The 20,483-nt window shown below is 40.0% G+C and overlaps 1 protein-coding gene across 4 annotated transcripts; it reads left to right on the top strand.

Annotated features, from left to right (window-relative positions):
* Window positions 1–115: 115 nt before the first annotated feature.
* ankrd45 (ankyrin repeat domain 45) lies at window positions 116–17,726 on the top strand. 4 transcript variants are annotated; one of them, XM_018093623.2, is made up of 7 exons: window positions 116–201; window positions 2,541–2,832; window positions 8,014–8,070; window positions 9,450–9,617; window positions 15,046–15,140; window positions 16,347–16,482; window positions 17,444–17,726. In XM_018093623.2, exons 2-7 carry the CDS (start codon window positions 2,589–2,591, stop codon window positions 17,476–17,478), a joined length of 735 nt encoding a protein of 244 aa, XP_017949112.2. In that variant the 5' UTR covers window positions 116–201; window positions 2,541–2,588; the 3' UTR covers window positions 17,479–17,726. The 4 variants fall into 4 exon arrangements, with proteins under 4 accessions (XP_017949112.2, XP_017949110.2, XP_002934185.2 ...); XM_018093621.2 differs by lacking the exon at window positions 116–201 and adding an exon at window positions 210–392; XM_018093622.2 differs by lacking the exon at window positions 116–201 and adding an exon at window positions 399–512.
* The last annotated feature ends 2,757 nt before the right edge of the window (window positions 17,727–20,483 follow it).

Consider the following 20,483-nt stretch of genomic DNA (forward strand, 5'->3'; position numbering starts at 1 on the left):
GAACGTTCCACAGCTCTCTCCAGGGTTCGGCCAATGACATTCCAGGAAGCAGTCGTCAAAACGAGGCCTGACACGCACATTCGACGGAAGTTTCGTATATGCCGTAGAGCAAAATATTTTTCACAAAAACCGGTGGCTAAGACTTATTATTTTGAAGAACCAGTTTTTTCAATTTATTACAATGTATTATTTTTTGAGGTGGTAAGCACTCTACAAATTTCAAGTAAGACTGTATACTAACTAAATGAACAAGTGGAACGATGCCTATGAGCATGTGTTTCCATGCGGAAGGTATTTTCCGAAACGCATCGACTTTGCTTCGCTGTTGCTATGACGACTCATTGAAACTTCTGACATTTTTTGCGGTCTGCAGAACAACAGGACTAGAGCAGGTATCGGGTTAAGGAATGAAAAACTGGACAAGTTGTAATAAATCAGGCAGGCCTGTTTGGGCCTTTGGGTACTTGCAATGCCAGAGCCTATTTTGAATCCCAGTCCAGACCTGAAGTCAGGTGTGTGTGTAATGGTAACAAAATGGTAGCCCAGTGACTAGAAATGCCGATGTCCTGCCAGTGTCTTAGGTTAATTCCAGTCTCATTTGCTTGTGCATGAAAGCGCATACAAGGGTACAAGGTCTTTTACTGCAGGTGCAGTGAGCAAAGTGAATTTCGCCATGTTATTTCCTAGTAATGCAGAGTTTTCTTTTATTTCCTTTTTCCAGAATTCCAACATTGCTGCAGTCAAAAGGGGATGTTGCAGGTAGGGTTGCCACCTGGCTGGTATTTTACCCGGCCGGTAAAAGTGATGCTTGATGCCAATGTTAATAATAGGACAAAAGCATAAAAATATAGGAAGGCTGGTATTGTTTTCCAGAGAAGGTGGCAACCCTAGTTGCACCAGACCCATTTGAGGCTAATATGTCAAAATGTGACTGAGCTCTAAGTTTCCTGTAAAGCAGATACAATTGCGCTGAAAGTTTTCTAAATCTAGCTGGTGTCACTTGTTCAGGGCAGGAGTGACTGGTGCGCTCGATCCTTTAGACACAAGTCAGCTACACCAATTGACACAGTGCTGAAGGAACCATGAAGTTATTATATAGTTATATAGTTACATAGGGTTGAAAAAAGACCATTGTCCATCAAGTTCAACCCATCCGAGTAAACCCAGCACACAACCTATACTAACCAATCTATACACTCACATACATAAACTATATATATACAACCAGTAATACTAACTGTAGATATTAGTATCACAATAGCCCTGGATATTCTGCTTGTTCAAAAACTCATCCAGGCCCCTCTTAAAGGCCCCTCTTAAAGGTTATTGCCTGATCCAGAGGTGGCTGCAGCTGTATGGTTTCTTTGCTTCAATAGATGCAACTGTGCTAAATTCAGAATGAGAGGCAGGAAGGACATAGTGCTCAGAGTGCAACTATAGGAAGTGCAAAGAGGGCATTTTGATGCGATTACCTTTAACGAATGGGGTTTTATGTACTCTGGGGAAATTTGCACAAGCGCAACTGCTCATTTACTAAAGACCGCAGATGTAAGCTCATTCAGTAAACACAGTAAGGGTCCTGAGCCAAGGTGCATAATACAGCCCTGGCAGGGACAGAGCTCCTTTGCAAACAATCATTCCTTTATTTGCTTGCCTAAATAATACCCAAGTTAGGTGGCGTGTTGGGGGATGCCTATGTGCTTGCCTCACACGATTACAGAATAACTAAACGGCAGCATTGTAGTCATAAGGGAGTGACCATAGTAAATAGGGAGTGTATGTGGTAAGGGACCCTTGAATGAATGCTCCACCGGGGTAGAGAATGATATTTAATCAAATAGGAGTGGTGCAGGTTGGATAACACTGATGCTGGTGGTCCAAATAGTTCACTGTGATTTTTACTCTGCCTCATTTTAGCAGTTGTTTGACAACAATAAAAGAACATATTAGATAACATAAAGATGGGACTTTGTTTGTGCAGTCTCTAACTAATTATATCATAAATTATATGAGAAAGAATTTTGCTCCCTTGCATCTCAAGATACAGTTAGGTTAGTTATTTTAGTGACTCTGAAACCAGAGGCATAAGTATGAACCTATGAGCTCCAGTGCAAATTTTGCAAATGGGCCAACCATCCCCCAATTTGTTAGAGGGCCCCAGTGCAGGGTTGTGTCAAGGTAGCAACGGTCCTGAGCAAAATTTCATTGGTGGGCCCCCTCTGTCCCAACAAATTTGTGATAAAATGAAGTTCAATATAGTAAGCCAGGCAGCTGGGCCAGCAGCCACAGAATTCTTTATGCAGCATACTCCATCATTCAGATATTATGCTACAAAGTTCAGGTATGGAGTAGCTCTGAGTTGAGAACAGTGATATGACTGGGACCCAGTACCCAGTTAACCCTGCTGTTCTAGTTCTGTATATTGTCGAGAATTTAAATATTGTTTTAGCTTTGTAGAATGAACTAATAATTGATAGCAATTATATTGAAATTCAGCCATCTTTTACAATGCATTTAGATTTTTCTCTTCATTATTTTAGCAATACAAGAATTTAAAGTACTACACTGCAAGTAATAGATAATAGAAAATGGAATCTTTAAGTGCTGCACCCACTATCAATACAGTATTGGAGTGCACATTGAAAGATGATTTACAAGCTTTAAAGTTACTGTTTGAAGATCCTTCTGAACCTGAAAAAGTGACACATCTGCTCCTAAAAAAGGATTTCATGGGAAGAAATGTCTTGTTTCCAGCTTGCATTCTGGGTCGCTGTGAAGTAGTTAAAGAACTGATTAAATATGGTGCAAGTGTTAATTCTCTAACATCTAGAGGTAAGATGCTTTATTTTCTTGCATAACAATACATTTCAGACACAAATCAGAAACATGTCTGCTGTATAGTCTTAATTTTCTGCTTATAGCAACATCACAAATGTATGCAACTTCTTGCAGCTGCTGTACAATTGGTGCCAATATAATTGACCACTCTAAGGCTCCTCCTCACCAGGTCTTATGTTGTAAGCCCCCTTAAAGGCAAAGCTTCAGAAATCTGGGGATTCTTAATTTATAAAATATAAGATGCAGTGGGTTATTTAGTATCAATTTGATAAATACGATAACAATTACAGTGGTGTGAAAAACTATTTGCCCCCTTCCTGATTTCTTATTCTTTTGCATGTTTGTCACACTTAAATGTTTCTGCTCATCAAAAACCGTTAACTATTAGTCAAAGATAACATAATTGAACACAAAATGCAGTTTTTAAATGAAGGTTTACGTTATTAAGGGAGAAAAAGAAACTCCAAATCTACATGGCACTGTGGTTTATCACACCTGAGTTCAATTTCTGTAGTCACCCCCAGGCTTGATGACTGCCACACCTGTTTCAATCAAGAAATCACTTAAATAGGAGCTACCTGACACAGAGAAGTAGACCAAAAGCACCTCAAAAGCTAGACATCATGCCAAGATCCAAAGAAATTCAGGAACAAATGAGAACAAAAGTAATTGAGATCTATCAGTCTGGTAAAGGTTATAAAGCCATTTCTAAAGCTTTGGGACTCCAGCGAACCACAGTGAGAGCCATTATCCACAAATGGCAAAAACATGGAACATCGGTGAACCTTCCCAGGAGTGGCCGGCCGACCAAAATTACCCCAAGAGCGCAGAGACAACTCATCCGAGAGGCCACAAAAGACCCCAGGACAACATCTAGAGAACTGCAGGCCTCACTTGCCTCAATTAAGGTCAGTGTTCACGACTCCACCATAAGAAAGAGACTGGGCAAAAATGGCCTGCATGGCAGATTTCCAAGGCGCAAACCACTTTTAAGCAAAAAGAACATTATGGCTTGTCTCAATTTTGCTAAAAAACATCTCAATGATTGCCAAGACTTTTGGGAAAATACCTTGTGGACCGACGAGACAAAAGTTGAACTTTTTGGAAGGTGCGTGTCCCATTACATCTGGCGTAAAAGTAACACAGCATTTCAGAAAAAGAAGATCATACCAACAGTAAAATATGGTGGTGGTAGTGTGATGGTCTGGGGTTGTTTTGCTGCTTCAGGACCTGGAAGGCTTGCTGTGATAGATGGAACCATGAATTCTACTGTCTACCAAAAAATCCTGAAGGAGAATGTCCGGCCATCTGTTCGTCAACTCAGGCTGAAGCGATCTTGGGTGCTGCAGCAGGACAATGACCCAAAACACACCAGCAAATCCACCTCTGAATGGCTGAAGAAAAACAAAATGAAGACTTTGGAGTGGCCTAGTCAAAGTCCTGACCTGAATCCTATTGAGATGTTGTGGCATGACCTTAAAAAGACGGTTCATGCTAGAAAACCCTCAAATAAAGCTGAATTACAACAATTCTGCAAAAATAAGTGGGCCAAAATTCCTCCAGAGCGCTGTAAAAGACTCGTTGCAAGTTATCGCAAACGCTTGATTGCAGTTATTGCTGCTATGGCTAAGTTATTAGGTTCAGGGGGCAATTACTTTTTCACACAGGGCCATGTAGGTTTGGATTTTTTTTCTCCCTAAATAATAAAAACCCTCATTTAAAAACTGCATTTTGTGTTTACTTGTGTTATCTTTGACTAATAGTTAAATGTGTTTGATGATCAGAAACATTTTGTGTGACAAACATGCAAAAGAATAAGAAATCAGGAAGGGGGCAAATAGTTTTTCACACCGCTGTATATACAATCCCCTGTAGCTGACAAGCCTACATTAACATTCATAAAAACATATAACTAGACAGTTGATCCATATTTCCATCATAAATCAATATTAATATTAAAAATGAGTTCATTATCCATGCAGTTCATGTAACCCATTGATCTTATTAGGCTTATCCAAGCAGTTCATGTAACCCATTGATCTTATTAGAAAAAGCCTCGTGAGGCAACTTCAGCGATTTCCCGAAATCGCGCCGCCGCGTGTGCCATCCCACCGAAGGCTTACATTGTCGCCGGTGGGATGGCAACTCGGGGAGATTACAGGGAGTTTTGTCGCGGGCGACTAATCTCCCCGTGTGCCAGAGCCCTAAGGAGTGTCTCTAAGTGTTTCAACAATAAGGTAGGTTTATCCTCTTTATGACCTTAAATACATCCATTCCCTCTGTGTGAATTAGATATTATGTGTGATAATGCTAGACTAAGTCTTTGACTCCATAGTGTAAAGAGTAGATAAAAGCTGGTCCCTTCAGTACCTAGGTTTTACACTTCCACCAGGCACAGACTAATGCTGAGTGGATTAGGTGCTACTGTACCTAGGTTGCCAGTTCCCCCAGCATATCGGCTTCTATGTGCCGCACTGTCCCTGTGTGTAACCACACCCCCCCCTTCTTACCACTCAAGTCCTCTCTATACTCACAGTCTCCTCTCCTTCAGCATATCACCAACTTAAGTCCCGGTTCTCTCTCCTTCACAGCCAGTGTGTCACTTCTTGTTGGGACTTGCGTTCCACTGTTTCAATTCGTCCCTTTACCACCAGGGCAAGGCTATTGCGAGAATTCCTTTTTAAAACCACTTATTAAAACCACAAATCCCAGAATCAATATAGCTTCCATTTATATTAGTGCTATGCATTTTGCTTAAAGGAGAACTACACCCCCCAGCCAGGTATAAATGCCCCCTTAACTGGCCTGCATCAACTCCCCTCACCTCTCCCATCTCGCATAGCCTATAACTTAAAAAAAAAAAAAAAAAGTCCTATAGAAAAACCCAACCTAAAAAAGCAGAGCAGTGCAGCAGCGTACTTTGGCACCATGTTCCGTTCAATATAAAATGCTTCTGGTCTCACCGCTGATACAGACCCTGCTTGAGCATGTGCAGTTGGGGCTAGTCGGGAATCAGCTTCAACTGCACATGCTCAAGGAGGGTCCATGTCGGTGGTGAGACCTGAAACATTTTCTACTGAACAGAAGATGGCGCCCAAGTACACTGCTGTGCTGCTCTGCTTTTTTTAGGTTAAAGGAACAGTGTTTGCTACAGTAACACTACTATAATTTATATAATAAGCTGTTGTGTAGCCACGGGGGCAGCCATTCAAGCTGGAAAAAAGGAGAAAAGGCACAGGTTATATAGCAGATAACAGATAAGTTCTGTAGAATACAATAGTGTTTTATCTGTTATCTGCTATGTGCCTGTGCCTTTTCTCCTTTGAATGGCTGCCCCCATGACTACACAGCAGCTTATTTATATAAATTATAGTAGACTTTCTGAAGTAAACACTTTTACCAGTGCAGGGCAGCAGCACATTATATTTTAGTTACTTTTATACACTTTCATTTTTTGGTGTTACTGTTCCTTTAAGTTTTTCTATAGGACCTTTTTTTTTTTTAATGTTATAGGCTATGCCACTAACGTGGCAAATCTATTGCCAGTAAAATGCCAAAATGACTTTCCTTCTCCTTTAAAGGAACAGTAACACCAAAAAATGAAATAGCTTTAAAGTAATAAAAATATAATGCACTGTTGCCCTGCACTGGTAAAACTGGTGTGTTTGCTACAGTAACACTACTATAATTTATATAATAAGCTGCTGTGTAGCCATGGGGGCAGCCATTCAAGCTGGAAAAAAGGAGAAAAGGCACAGGTTACATATCAGATAACAGATAAGTTCTGTAGAATACAATAGTGTTTTATCTGTTATCTGCTATGTGCCTGTGCCTTTTCTCCTTTGAATGGCTGCCTCCATGGCTACATAGCAGCTTATTATATAAACTATAGTAGACTTTCTGAAGTAAACACACAACTTTTACCAGTGCAGGGCAGCAGCACATTATATTTTAGTTACTTTTATACGCGTTCATTTTTTGGTGTTACTGTTCCTTTAACTCTTCCCAATTTAAATCAACTTTTGACATTCTTTTGCACCATTTGCGACCTTTAAGCCACCCCATTGCTTTTCTGCCTAGTTTTGGGACAACAGGTGGTATCTGTAAAAAAACAACCCCTCCCCATATTTACCATGTTTAAATATAACCTGCCTATTGCCTTAAACATCAGATTACTGTAGGTTAAATCTTCAAAGTCACTGAAAGGTGTATGAGAAAGTGAACATATTTCTGTTAAAGGCTTTGAAGGGAACATAAATTAAAGGAGAACGAAAGGTAAAATCACTGTGGGGTGCCAAATTTTAGAGATCAGTCACCAGAGATTTATCATGGCCAACTAATCTATCCATGGGGCATTAGCCTAATACAGGTATATGAACCATTATCTGGAATGCTTGGGACCAGTTTTTTTTGTATAAGGGATCTTTCCATGATTTAGATCACCATACCTTATCCTGTCTACTAAAATAATTTAATCATGAAATAAACCCAGTAGGGTTGTTTTGCTACCAATATGGATTCATTCAGCTTAGTTAACATCAAATACAAGTACTGTGTGTATGGTGTATGATGTATGTGTATATACACACACCAAAAGGATTATTAGCAACACCATACTAATACGGTGTTTGACCCCCTTTTGCCTTCAGAACTGCCTTAATTCTACGTGGCATTGATTCAACAAGTTGCTGAAAGCATTCTTTAGAAATGTTGGCCCATATTGATAGGATAGCATCTTGCAGTTGATGGAGATTTGTGGGATGCACATCCAGGGCACAAAGCTCCCGTTCCAACACATCCCAAAGATGCTCTATTTGGTTGAGAACGGGTGACTGTGGGGGCCATTTTAGTACAGTGAACTCATTGTCATGTTCAAGAAACCAATTTGAAATGATTCGAGCTTTGTGACATGGTGCATTATCCTGCTGGAAGTAGCCATCACAGGATGGGTACATGGTGGTCATAAAGGGATGGACATGGTCAGAAACAATGCTCAGGTAGGCCGTGGCATTTAAACGATGCCCAATTGGCACTAAGGGGCCTAAAGTGTGCCAAGAAAATATCCCCCACACCATTACACCACCACCACCAGCCTGCACAGTGGTAACAAGGCATGATGGATCCATGTTCTCATTTTGTTTACGCCAAATTCTGACCATTTGAATGTCTCAACAGAAATCGAGACTCATCAGACCAGGCAACATTTTTCCAGTCTTCAACTGTCCAATTTTGGTGAGCTTGTGCAAATTGTAGCCTCTTTTTCCTATTTGTAGTAGAGATGAGTGTTGCTGCTGTTGTAGCCAATCCGCCTCAAGGTTGTGCGTGTTGTGGCTTCACAAATGCTTTGCTGCATACCTCGGTTGTAACGAGTGGTTATTTCAGTCAAAGTTGCTCTTCCATCAGCTTGAATCAGTCGGCCCATTCTCCTCTGACCTCTAGCATCAACAAGGCATTTTCGCCCACAAGACTGCCGCATACTGGATGTTTTTCCCTTTTCAAACCATTCTTTGTAAACCCTAGAAATGGTTGTGCGTGAAAATCCCAGTAATTGAGCAGATGAAATACTCAGACCGGCCCGTCTGGCACCAACAATCATGCCACGCTCAAAATTGCTTAAATCACCTTTCTTTCCCATTCTGACATTCAGTTTGGAGTTCAGGAGATTGCCTTGACCAGGACCACACCCCTAAATGCATTGAAGCAACTGCCTTGATTAGATAATTAATGAGAAATTGAACAGGTGTTCCTAATAATCCTTTTGGTGAGTGTGTATATATATATATATATAAGAATAGAGGTCACTGGCACTCACGTGTAAAGCACAAATTCTGCCTGGGTGCAGCGTCCAAAATCCGGAAACAGAGTAGAAAATAAAGAAGCCGCTCTCACAGGACTTATGTGAAAAAATAAAGATTCCTTTAATGAATGGTGGACTGACGTTTCGGCTGAACACCTCAGCCTTTCTCAAAGGCTATAAAAAAAAAAAAAAATATATATATATATATATATATATATTTTTTTTTTTTCATTTATTTTTTATTACTTATATGTAAACATACAGTGACTAGTATTGATTTATTGGGTGCTAGTACATGTATGGGATCAGTTATCCAGAATGCTCGGGACCTTGGGTTTTTCAGATAACCAGTCTTTCTGTAATTTGGATCTCCAAAAATCATTTAAACCTTAAATATACCCACTATTTAATTCCAGAGAAAAAGGAAATCATTATTAAAACTTTTAATTTTTTGATTAAAATGGATTCCATGGGTGATGGCCTTCCTTTAATTCAGAATTTTCCAGATAACAGATCCCATACCTGTAACTATGCTTGTATTCAGTGATTTATGATTCACCAAAAGCAAAATTACATTTAAATGCAGTCCGACATTTTGGACACAACCACCAAGCTTCTTTAAGGAAAACAGATCTGCTGCTTGTCCCAGAGGAAGTATATTGTTGTGACTGAAATGTTGGGCTACTAATAATTTTACTTTTGCTGTTTGTTATAAGCTCTGTATGTATATATATATGACATTTTTATATGTAAGCCATGTTCCCATATTTTTCTAACAATTATAAGAAAACACTGTACTTGTGCTTGTTTGCAGGCTATTCACCATTGCATTGTGCTGCCGCTTGGGGCCAGCTGGACATGTTGAAAACCCTAGTAGAGATGGGAGCTGATATAAAAGCTTGCAACTTCTGTAATGAGAAGGCATATGAAATAGCAATACGATACAATAAAACTGAATGTGCAGATTTCCTGGCCTGGGCTGGTAAGAAAACCCTTGTACTGGTAGACCATATTGCAAAATTCCCATGAATAGTCCCATTTACTTATTAATTATATATTATGACTTTGGCATGTATGAAAGCATTTAAAATAATTGCATGTGTGTAATTTCCAGTTTGTGTGAGGAAACATTACGGCCATTGGGCAGTGAACACTTTTTGGGGGCATGGAGATGTAAATACACCACCTAGTAATCACAACTGTTTTTTAAAGCAGGCTAGGGATTTTAACCATTGGAATGGAATAAATTAAGGGGCCCTCCACTGCCTGGTGCACAGTACAGGTATGGGATCCCTTATCCGGAAACCCGTTATCCAGAAAGTTCTGAATTACAGAAAGGCCATCTCCCATAGACTCCATTATAAGAAAATAATTCCAATTTTTAAAAATTATTTCCTTTTTCTTTGTAATAATAAAACAGTACCTTGTAATTGATCCCAACTAAGATATAATTAATCCTTATTGCAGGCAAAACAATCCTAATGGGTTTAAATAATGTTTAAATTATTTTCGTAGACTTAAGGCATGGAGATCCAAATTATGGAAAGATACCTTATCTAGAATGCCCCAGGTCCCAAGCATTCTGGATAATAGGTCCTATACCTGTATTAGGAGAGACTTCGGCACTCTCCACCACGTTCCAAATTGCACAAAAATACCGGCACAACAGAACTTGTATAAATTTAGGGGCACCTGTTTATAAAGGTATTGTCCATAATTAACACATTTACGGCACATAAACGTCAATAAAATATAATAAGCTTGCTTTTTAGTTAGAGTATTTTATTGGCTTTTTTCCCTCTGATCTCATAGAACTAGCACTGGTGATTATATCCACATTATGAAGATGCTTTTTCTTCTTACTATCTCATTGTTGCTTTTCATATCAGGATTACTATTCAGACACTGAATGGTGCTTAGCATTTTTTTCACAGATATGCTGTTCCATGTGTTCTAGCATCCTCATTATTCTTGACATATTGGTTAGGATTTGGCCCAGTTCAGAATGGGCGCTCTCATCAGTGCCGGATACAAAAACTTTCCTCTGATAACAGATATTCACTTGATTCTGCAAGAAATAATAATAGAAGATTATGACGTAGCAATAATTTATTCATCTCTTTAAGGAGAACTAAAGCCCAGGGTCGGACTGGGAGTAAACCTGATGGGCCCCAGCACCCCCCAAGGAGCCCCTGCCGTGACCTTCACACCCCCCACAGGGGCCCCTTAACCCAATGCCGACGTGCTGAAGGTAATTTTAAATTACCCACGCTCGGGGGAGGGGGTCAGACAGTTTGCAGTGGCCCCGGGGGGTGGGTGTGGGGGCAGGGCGGGGGCCCCTTGGAGGCGTGCAGGTTCCCCTGGGGCAGTAGCCCCAGTGGGCCCTGCACCCCCCCAGTCCAACCCTAATACAGAAAGCTGGGGCCCCACAAAGATATTGTAATAATGGTGGTATGTAGCACTCATCACAGAGTAAAGGTCTTCTTCTCAGAGTCAGACTTGGGGGAAGACCCACCAGGGCTCCTGTCTCAGGGGCCCTACACCCCCCAAGGGGCCCCGTCCTGGCCCCCACCCGTGCCAGTGTGAAAATGGCTTTGTGTTTCTCTGGAGGAAATTATACTGGGGCAGGTAAGATGACAGAGATAGAGAGGTAGAGATTTTCGTCAGTGTAGTAGTGGAGTGGAGTACTAATAAATCACACAGAACTCTTTTTCTAAAGCAAATAGTGTGCTTTATTTCATTTTAGTAAGGTTGGTAAATCCAAATTAGAAATGAGTGTTTAATAAATGTGAGCATTGTGGGAAGGATATGTTAGCATGTAATGTTTAGCACGTGTCAAAGGACAGGACAGTTTGCAAGCACTATTACATAATGCATAAAATTCTCATTATGCTTATAAATTGCTTATTGTATGAACAAATGGTGAACATGTCTCACATATTGGGTAAGGATCATTATGTTTTGCATTGACTTAAGTGTATATGTAAACTGCACCACAGTTCTGCCCTTATCATTTGAATTCAATAAATATGCTTATACTGTACCTGGTTGAACTTCTTCCAGAGGATCCATAGACAAGCAATGGCTGCACTTAATATCATGAAAAGTAGGAGAAGACTTAAAATACTTAGGATATTCATATTTAGCGAAATGTCCCCCGGAAAATCATTCCAGCACATGAAACTCAGGCGCTTGAGGATAACCTCACACAGGGATGTTTCCTGAGGACTTTCCAGCTCTTCATGCAGATCTTCTGTTTTAGTATTTGCCCATGGCAGGTTTTGCCAAATTCCTAAACATTCCTTGATGACAAAAAGAAAGCCAGCTACCCTCAAGCCAAGAGGAGGCATATTTATGAGGCTAGTGTAGGGCCGGAAATGAAGAAAGATCAACAACTGTGGTCACAACTGGTCACTTCTCTGTAGCCCTTTCCAACTGTTTTTCTAACGGTTTCCTCATTAGGGCCTAAGTTTCTTGCTCCTCACCAGTGAATGCCAGGGCCCATATTTATGCTTACATACCGAGAAGGAAACTGAAGCAAATTAACCCCTTGCCACAAGCAATTTAATGTAGGCTACTGTTATTCTTCATATCTATTCATTTTTATTATTATATATTTTGAAGGTATCAACATATGCGCCACCTTTTTCAGGGGATAATACCATTCTTTATCTTTTCTAGCCAGTCTGGTAAAATAATAGCCAGGAGGTAACCCTAATATAGGCACAGGTTTAGTAAACAGCATAGTAACTTCTACTCACAGGGAATATTTTTGTGATAATTCCAGAGGAGAACAGATCCTTGCTTGTAAGGAATAAGGTACAAGCGATATTTGCAAATGAGTCTGCCCAAGGACTACCTGTACACTTATTACACTTCCAACCAGCACTGTAATAAGTGTACAGGTAGTCCTTGGGCAGACTCATTTGCAAATATCGCTGTGCCAAACTTGTGTGGTCATTGAGAAGCTTCAGCTACTGCCCAGGATGTAGATATGATAGAACTTTATCTTCAGAGCCCTTATTATTCTGTGCATATGAATGAGCACTGCAGTGAAGCAGAAGCTCCTCCTACTGGGTTACTATTGTGCTTACATTAGAGCAGCGTTTTTCAACCACTGTTCCGCGGCACACTAGTGTGCCGCGAGATGTTGCCTGGTGTGCCGTAGGCAGGGCACCAATGTACTAGGGGGGCACTGCTGCTGGGCACCAATGTACTAGGGGGGCACTGCTCTTGGCACCAATGTACTAGGGGGGCACTGCTGCTGGGCACCAATGTACTAGGGGGGCACTGCTGCTGGGCACAGAGTTAAATTTTTTAACATTTTCTAATGGTGGTGTGCCTCGTAATTTTTTTCATGAAACAAGTGTGCCTTTGCCCAAAAAAGGTTGAAAAACACTGCATTAGAGAACAATGTAAGCATGAATTTGTCATTATTTCCCAAAAGACAAAGGAATACTAGTCATACTAGTCATAAGAGTAGTAACACAATCATTTTGTTTCTATTGTGCTTTCTTATATTAACTTAGGGAATGAGAAAAGATGAGCTTGAAAATTGAACTTCTAACCCTAACCACAAACGGCTCAAAACTACAATATATCCTGCTTGCTGACCACCATTCGATGCTAGCATATAACTGCAAATATATAGCATTAAATAATTAGGATATGTCACTGTTACTTCCCCCCCTTTTTTTTTTTTTTTTTTGAAAATTGGTTGAGGTCATACTTAAAATGCTTTATGTATATAAGGGAGCTTCCAGCTGGGATAATGTGGAATCTGCTTTCTAGAGCTGCTTAGTACTTGATAAATTTAGTCTTACTAAATAGAAAGTTTGTCTATCTAAAAACAATATTTAACTTGAGTTCATGTTCTACTAGGGGCCTTTTCAGCATAGAGTTTTTATGTGGCTAATGTTTGTTAGGTGACTACATGTTAACCATGGCAAACTCATTCAGCCATTGAAGGGGGAAGCTTTCTTCCCACCCTAGGCTACCTCCATCGCCGTCCCTCCTCATGCTACTAGTTAAGGTGGCCATAAATGAGCAGATTTAAGCTGCCAATTCAGGCCCTTTAGACTAATTCGGCTGCTTATCTTCCCAAATATGGGGCCCTCCAACAGGCCTACCCAATAATGATGTGTGGGCCGGGCCAAAACCTGTGGGTTGATCCAAAATTTTACCTGCAGGTCGGGCAGGTTTGGGCGAACATTCACACAATAGAAGCAAGTCTTTGGTGGGTTCGAGCCGAGCTGTTCCTTCCTTCCGTCCCTCCCCCGCCCACAACCTCATGGAGCCTTGCTTTCACCTCTAGCAGCGTCTATTTATAGGTGCACGCCTGCCCTGCTTGCTCAGTGATGTCAGAGGTGAGACAGGTCATATATTTGTCGACCTGCACACAACTACAACCCAACTGATATCTGCGCAAAAGCCGATCAAGCAGGTTTGATTTTCCCTTTGAATGCCTGGTGGCTCATAATTCTGTCCTTGGCCCTTGGCCAAACAATTAGATATTAGCCCTATATTGCCTTCCTTGGGTGGGCATATTGGGCAAAGATCCGTATGTTTGGTGACCATACCAAAAGAGCGAATCTTATAGTGTATGGCCAGCTTTAGTCTCAAAATTGTCTCTTTATGTGTACTTGCAGCAGGGTTGGCAGGCAACATGGATCTCAACTGCACGTTTTCCGTGTGGAATATTGAACCTAGAATTACATGGAAAGGTGCGAGATGGCCCCTGCCAACCCCATTATGCAACTCATTTTTAAAATTGGAACACATAAAAAGACACTTTTGAGATTAATTTTTGATGTGGGGAGGGGAGCAGTTGGAAGGTGCTTGGGGTGGGAGGGAAGTTTTCATTCTTCTTAAATGCAAATTTTTTTCAAATACTGTAAAATGCATCCTTAAAAATGCCCCAAACCAGTTCCAGTTCCAGTTTGTAAGTTTTAGCACAAAAACACTAAACAACTTGAATTCAAACTTTGATAAATCAGCCCCTAAGAGTCTTTTATTACCCAGTGTAATAAACTAACCTGCAAAGTTCCATCTGGTTGCCATACACCCCTATTTACAGTGATGGCAGGAAGCAGGGAAAGTGTCAGGGGCCGAGTATGGTGTTGGGCATCTTTATCTCCTTACTCAACTAAAACAATAAGGGACACAGTTAGTAAAGGACAGAAAATATATATTTGTAAGTGGCAAATTTATCAAAAGTGAAGAATATAAGACGGTACGGTACCCGAACATTCAATTCAAGAGAACAGGACAAGAGAATATATTTTGCAAAGTTGCCTTTTATTCTCTAATTAATATGCTCCATGGCACAATATGCACTTGCATAAAATTACTGACTTTCTCTGAATTTTGTTACCACTTTTCTTCTATATTTGTTTTCTTTTATCACATAGAAGCTAAACTGGAATTGAAAATATATATCAGCTTTGTCCACCAGTCCATCACAGACCTAGAAAAATTGCAAGGGAAACTCAACAAGGAATACAAGGTATGTAAGCAACATATACAAATAAACAAAAGGGAGTGCAAAGTATGCAGAAATAATTGGAATATTATTAAGATCAAGTCCTTTTTTATTGTTATATGTATACAAATACCACAATCATATGCACGACATGGAATTATAAAAGTCAATAAGCCAGATGAATGGTATGGATGCCACCTAAGTGGAGTAAATCATTCCTGTCATCTGAGACAGTGCTGTCCAACTGGTGGCCCCCTCTGTGTGGCCCCCCATCTGTCTGGCTGCTTTGATAACTTACCTTTGTGTAAGCTTTAAATGGTATCAGTAATAAAAAATGATTGGTGAACTTTGTATAAAATACTTACAAAAAAAGCTTTAGCTCCTAGTTGTTGCTCTGTGCTGCAACCAAATACAACTGCAAAAATCCAAAAAGTAGGAAAAAAGCCTCAGCAGATTTACTGCAAACCATTTATTGTGGGTAGTGGTAACACGACATGTTTCGGGTCAATACCTTTTATCAAGTGTACACCTGCTTACTACATCTGCCCTTCTGTATATAGCTACGTGTACCTCTTTGCATTCACCCCCAGCCAATTAAAGGGGGTGGTTCACCTTTAAGTTAACTTTTAGTATGTTATTAAATGTCCTATTGCTACCAACTTTGCAATTGGTCTTCATTATTTATTTTTTATATTTTTTGTATTATTTGCCTTCCCCTTCTGCCTCTTTTCTAACTTTCAAATGGGGGTCACTGATCACAGCAGCCAAAACTATTGCTCTGTGAGTCTACGGTTTTATTATTATTCTTACTTATTGCTTATCATGCTTTTCAGTTCCTCACCTATTAAAAAAAAAAAAAAAAAAAAAAAAAAAAAGCATATGTGGTGTTCCTTGTTAGTTCTAGGAGCATTGTTATAGACCTACTAGGTGCATTGTTGGTATTTTATTAACTGACAGTTTTGAATTGTGTGCCTTTTCCTGTTGGCATGTAGTTGGTTTGATCCTGTAAAATCAATACCCATTTTGGGGACAAGGTCTGATGTGCCTCTGGTGGGTGGCTGCTGAGTTGTCTACTCTTTTAAAATTATAGTTTTGAATCTTCTAATCATTGTGGTTATGGTTCCTGTTTAAAGTGAAATGTCCTGAGCTCACGGATGAGCTTGAGCTTTGTGTTTATAAGATAACAAAAAGTGCTATGATCTGAGTATATATTTTTTTTCTTTTATACAGAATCAGACTATGGCTGCTTGTAAATCCAAGAATGAGTGGTTAGAGCATACAAAGAACCCAACAACTCATGATTTTGTGGAACAAAAGCTGCAATTAGAAGCCATTATGCAAACAATTTTCAGCAAACTAAAAACTAGTAAGAGTTTACACTTTATAAATGCATAGTAAACATTTTTAAGAACATTTTGAATTGACATACAACATAATTCCATCCTGTAGATGTGAAAACATATAATTTGAAGCAGAAATGTGTTTTCAGTGTTCAGTCATCTTTTACCTGTTGTTTAATTGAAGCCTTATCCAGTCATTTCCTTTCAGTGAAGCCTTAGCTCACTGATATATTTGTAGGCTTCTCCTAATGTAAATTTGTGAATAACCTCCAGATAGCATATCACTTAAAAGTCCATTAAGGGCTCTGGCACACAAGGAGATTTGTCGCCTGCGTTTTTTCCCCCTGGCGCTTTGGCGACAAGTCGCCACGACAATATACACGAAGAGATTTCATGCGAGTTGAGCTCCAGGCGATCTGCTACCCATGGTACCACTCAACAGTTAACCCCTCCTCATGTTTACTCAAGTCGCTCAGAAAAGGGTATGTGTGCGATTTGAAACAGCAGGCGACTTGAAGTAGCCTCATATGTTTTGACGCTGGAGATTTCCATTGGTTTAGCATTGGCGTCTTGTTGCTCGTCTTGTCGCCAAATCGCTCTTTTTAAAATTGCCAGCAACAAATCTCCTCGTGTGCCAGAGCCCTAAGACAGCATGGAAAGATTGTAAGGATCTGTTCACTTGACGCATCTCTTGGTGTCAGCCACTTTCTTAAAAGTTAGCAACTGGCTCACACCATGAAAAGTATCAAGTGGACAGTTCCTAGTATTCTTTCAATGCTCTCCTAATATGTTTAACTTATTTACAGTAAAGACAGACAAATGAAATTACGTTGACTGATGCACCCTGGTTCCACAAAGCAAGACAAGGGGTTTTGTTAAATAAAATTATTTCTAGCAAACACTGCATTTATTGTTCCTTTAACTATCATTTATACTGTAGTTGATTTTGGTATTAATAACACGCTTTTCTGAATGTTATTATTGCAGGTTCTGACAGTGGAAAATCCACCAGTAAATCGTAACAGGTGACTTATTGACAGTTTATCAAATATGCCATGAACAGAATAAGTCCTTTCAACAAAAATAAAATTTGAAATCACTGAAATAGCCCTGTATAAAGTTTTACATATATACTGTAATTAATTCCACAGCAATATTAAATCTGAAATGTATAGTTATGAATTGGAAGTTTTATCTAATATGTACATTTACACTGGAATAGCATGGTGTGAGACCATTTTCCATTAAACACAACACTTTCATGTTTTCACTTTTCTTGTCAGAAAGATGCTCTGTTTGTTGACATATGGGTGACAGTAAAAGCTAAGAGTTGAAGTATTTCATTGATACTGAGCTCATGTAAAACTATGAAATACCCCAGCTCTGTATATTTATGTTCCTCTATTACAGCTGAAAATGTGTTCAGGAGTACAGGAAACCTGTTATCTAGAAAGTTCCAAATTACGGAATGGCCATCTCCCATACAAATAATTCTTATTCTTAAAAATGATTTCATTTTCATCAGTAATAATAAACCAGTACAGGTATGGGACCTGTTATCCAGAATGCTTAGGACCTGGGGTTTTCCATAATAAGGGATCTTTCTGTAATTTGGATCTGCTAAAAATAATTTAAATATTGAATAAACCCAGTAGGCTTGTTTTGCCTCCAATAAGGATTAATTATATCTTATTTGGGATCAAGTACAAGGTACTGTTTAATAATTACAGAAAAAAAGTAAATCAGTTTTAAAATTAGAATTATTTGCTTATAATGGAGTCTATGGGGCTGATTTACCCACAAATCCGAATCCGAATGGGAAAAATTCTGATTGGAAAACGAACATTTTGCGACTTTTTCGTATTTTTGCGATTTTTGCGTTGCCTTTACGACTTGCGCGAATTGTTGCGACTTTTTCATAGCCGTTACGGTTTGCTTGTATGTTGTCGCGACTTTTCGTAGTGAGCGCTCATAAACTGCGGGCAAAACTTTCAGACTTTGCATGATTTTGGAAGTCTCCCATAGGACTCAATGGCACTCTGCAGCTCCAACCTGGCCCAAGGAAAGTCTCCCATAGGGCTCAATGGCACTCTGCAGCTCCAATCCGGCCCAAGGAAAGTCTCCCATAGGACTCAATGGCACTCTGCAGCTCCAACCTGGCCCAAGGAAAGTCTCCCATAGGACTCAATGGCACTCTGCAGCTCCAACCTGGCCCAAGGAAAGTCACAATACCGAAGCTTGAATGAATCTGAAACTTTCTTACTCGGTGCGAAGGCTACGAAAAAGTCGCAACAATTCGCGCAAGTTGTAAAGCTACGAAAAAGTCGCAACATTTTGCGAAACAGTCGTAGCGGCTACGAAAAAGCCGCGACAATTTACGAAAAAATCGCAAAATACCGTTCATTGCGACAAAAACACATTCGGACGCCTTTGGACCGTTCGTGGATTAGTAAATCAGCCCCTATGGGTGATGGCCTTTCCCTAATTCGGAACTTTCTGAATAACGGGTTTCCAGATAAGGGATCCCATACCTGTGCCTTGTACTTGATCCCAACTAGGATATAATTAATCCTTATTGGAGGCAAAACATGCCTATTGGGTTTATTTAATATTTAAATGATGTTTAGGAGACTTAATTTATGGTGATCCAAATTACAGAAAAATCCCATATCTGGAAAACCCCAGGTCCTGAGCATTCTGGATAACAGGTCCCATACCTGTATAGTTTCCTTTGGAGGTTTTAACCTTTAATTTTCATTAAAAAAAAAATGTATATATATTTAGATTAAGCAGGGGTTTACATATGAGCTTGTTTATGCAGATGTCATAAAGGGTTTGACTCTGTACGGTATCCAATCTGCCCACAGAGCAAATGGACAGATACTGTATATAGGTTCTTAGATGGCATAGGCAAACAATTGGAACACAAAAAGAGAAAGATTGCCAGCGCTTAGTTTGCCTTTAAAAATAATTTTAAGGTGTTAGTACCACACTTTGGCCAAAATATGGTAAGCTCACGTGCCACATCAAGGCCTCTCATTGTACGCACTGCCATGCACTGCCTTTTAACATTATAATTCTGTGATGCAATTAAAATCAAGTCCCCCAGAGCAAACAATGTGACTGAGTAGTAAGACCGTGTTGCACCTACCATTAGCTCAGAGGCTCTAGTGAGAAAGCAAGGAGCTTTTAGGCCTCAGCTCATTAACATACACCTGAAGGTAGTTCCTTAAGGTGGCCACACACGTGGCGATCTGACCATCGGTCGCACAAAACATCGTCAGATCCACCACACACCGTTCAGGGCTGAAACAGCAGATAAGGAGGTAGAAACAATAGGATTTCTACCTCCTTCTGCCGATTCAGCCCTGACGGCAGATTTTGGTCAGGCGCCCGATCAAAATTTTCTAACCTGGCCGATCGGCGAGTCGACCGATTTCAGCAGCTTCCTGCGATATCGGTCGACTCGTCGACATGCCATACACACACCGAATATCGTACAAACGAGGTTTCGTACGATATTATCGGTGCGTGTATGGCCAGTTTAAGTTTCAACAATTGCAACAGCAAGAGTCCTCTTCACCGTACTCTGAAAGATATGTTGTGTCAGCACAGGCCCAGAATGGCAATCTGTGGATTCTAGCAAATGTTTTGCAGGAAAGGGCTGCTGTAAACAGTAGACTGTGCCGTAGACAGTCACTATTTACTGGGCTGGTTGGGCCTGTGCATTTAAAATAACAGGGCCTATTTTGAATCCCAGCGCAGACCTGCATCAACAGTTTACATTTCAAAACCATTTCAACTAAAAAAAATCATAGGGCCACCATATATGTACCAAATATCATAGGAAACGGCATGGCCAGATTTAAATTTAAACAAATATACATATTTTGTATTTAACTGATATGTTCAAACCCCTTTGTGTAAGATCTTAACAGCCATGCATTTCTAAAAACCATGAAGAAAGCAGTCAACTAGTGTGTCATACACAATCCTGTATTACCAAAAGTATCCAGAAACCACCTTG

The sequence above is a fragment of the Xenopus tropicalis genome, chromosome 4 (genome assembly GCF_000004195.4).
Source record: "Xenopus tropicalis strain Nigerian chromosome 4, UCB_Xtro_10.0, whole genome shotgun sequence".
Lineage (NCBI taxonomy): Eukaryota > Metazoa > Chordata > Amphibia > Anura > Pipidae > Xenopus > Xenopus tropicalis.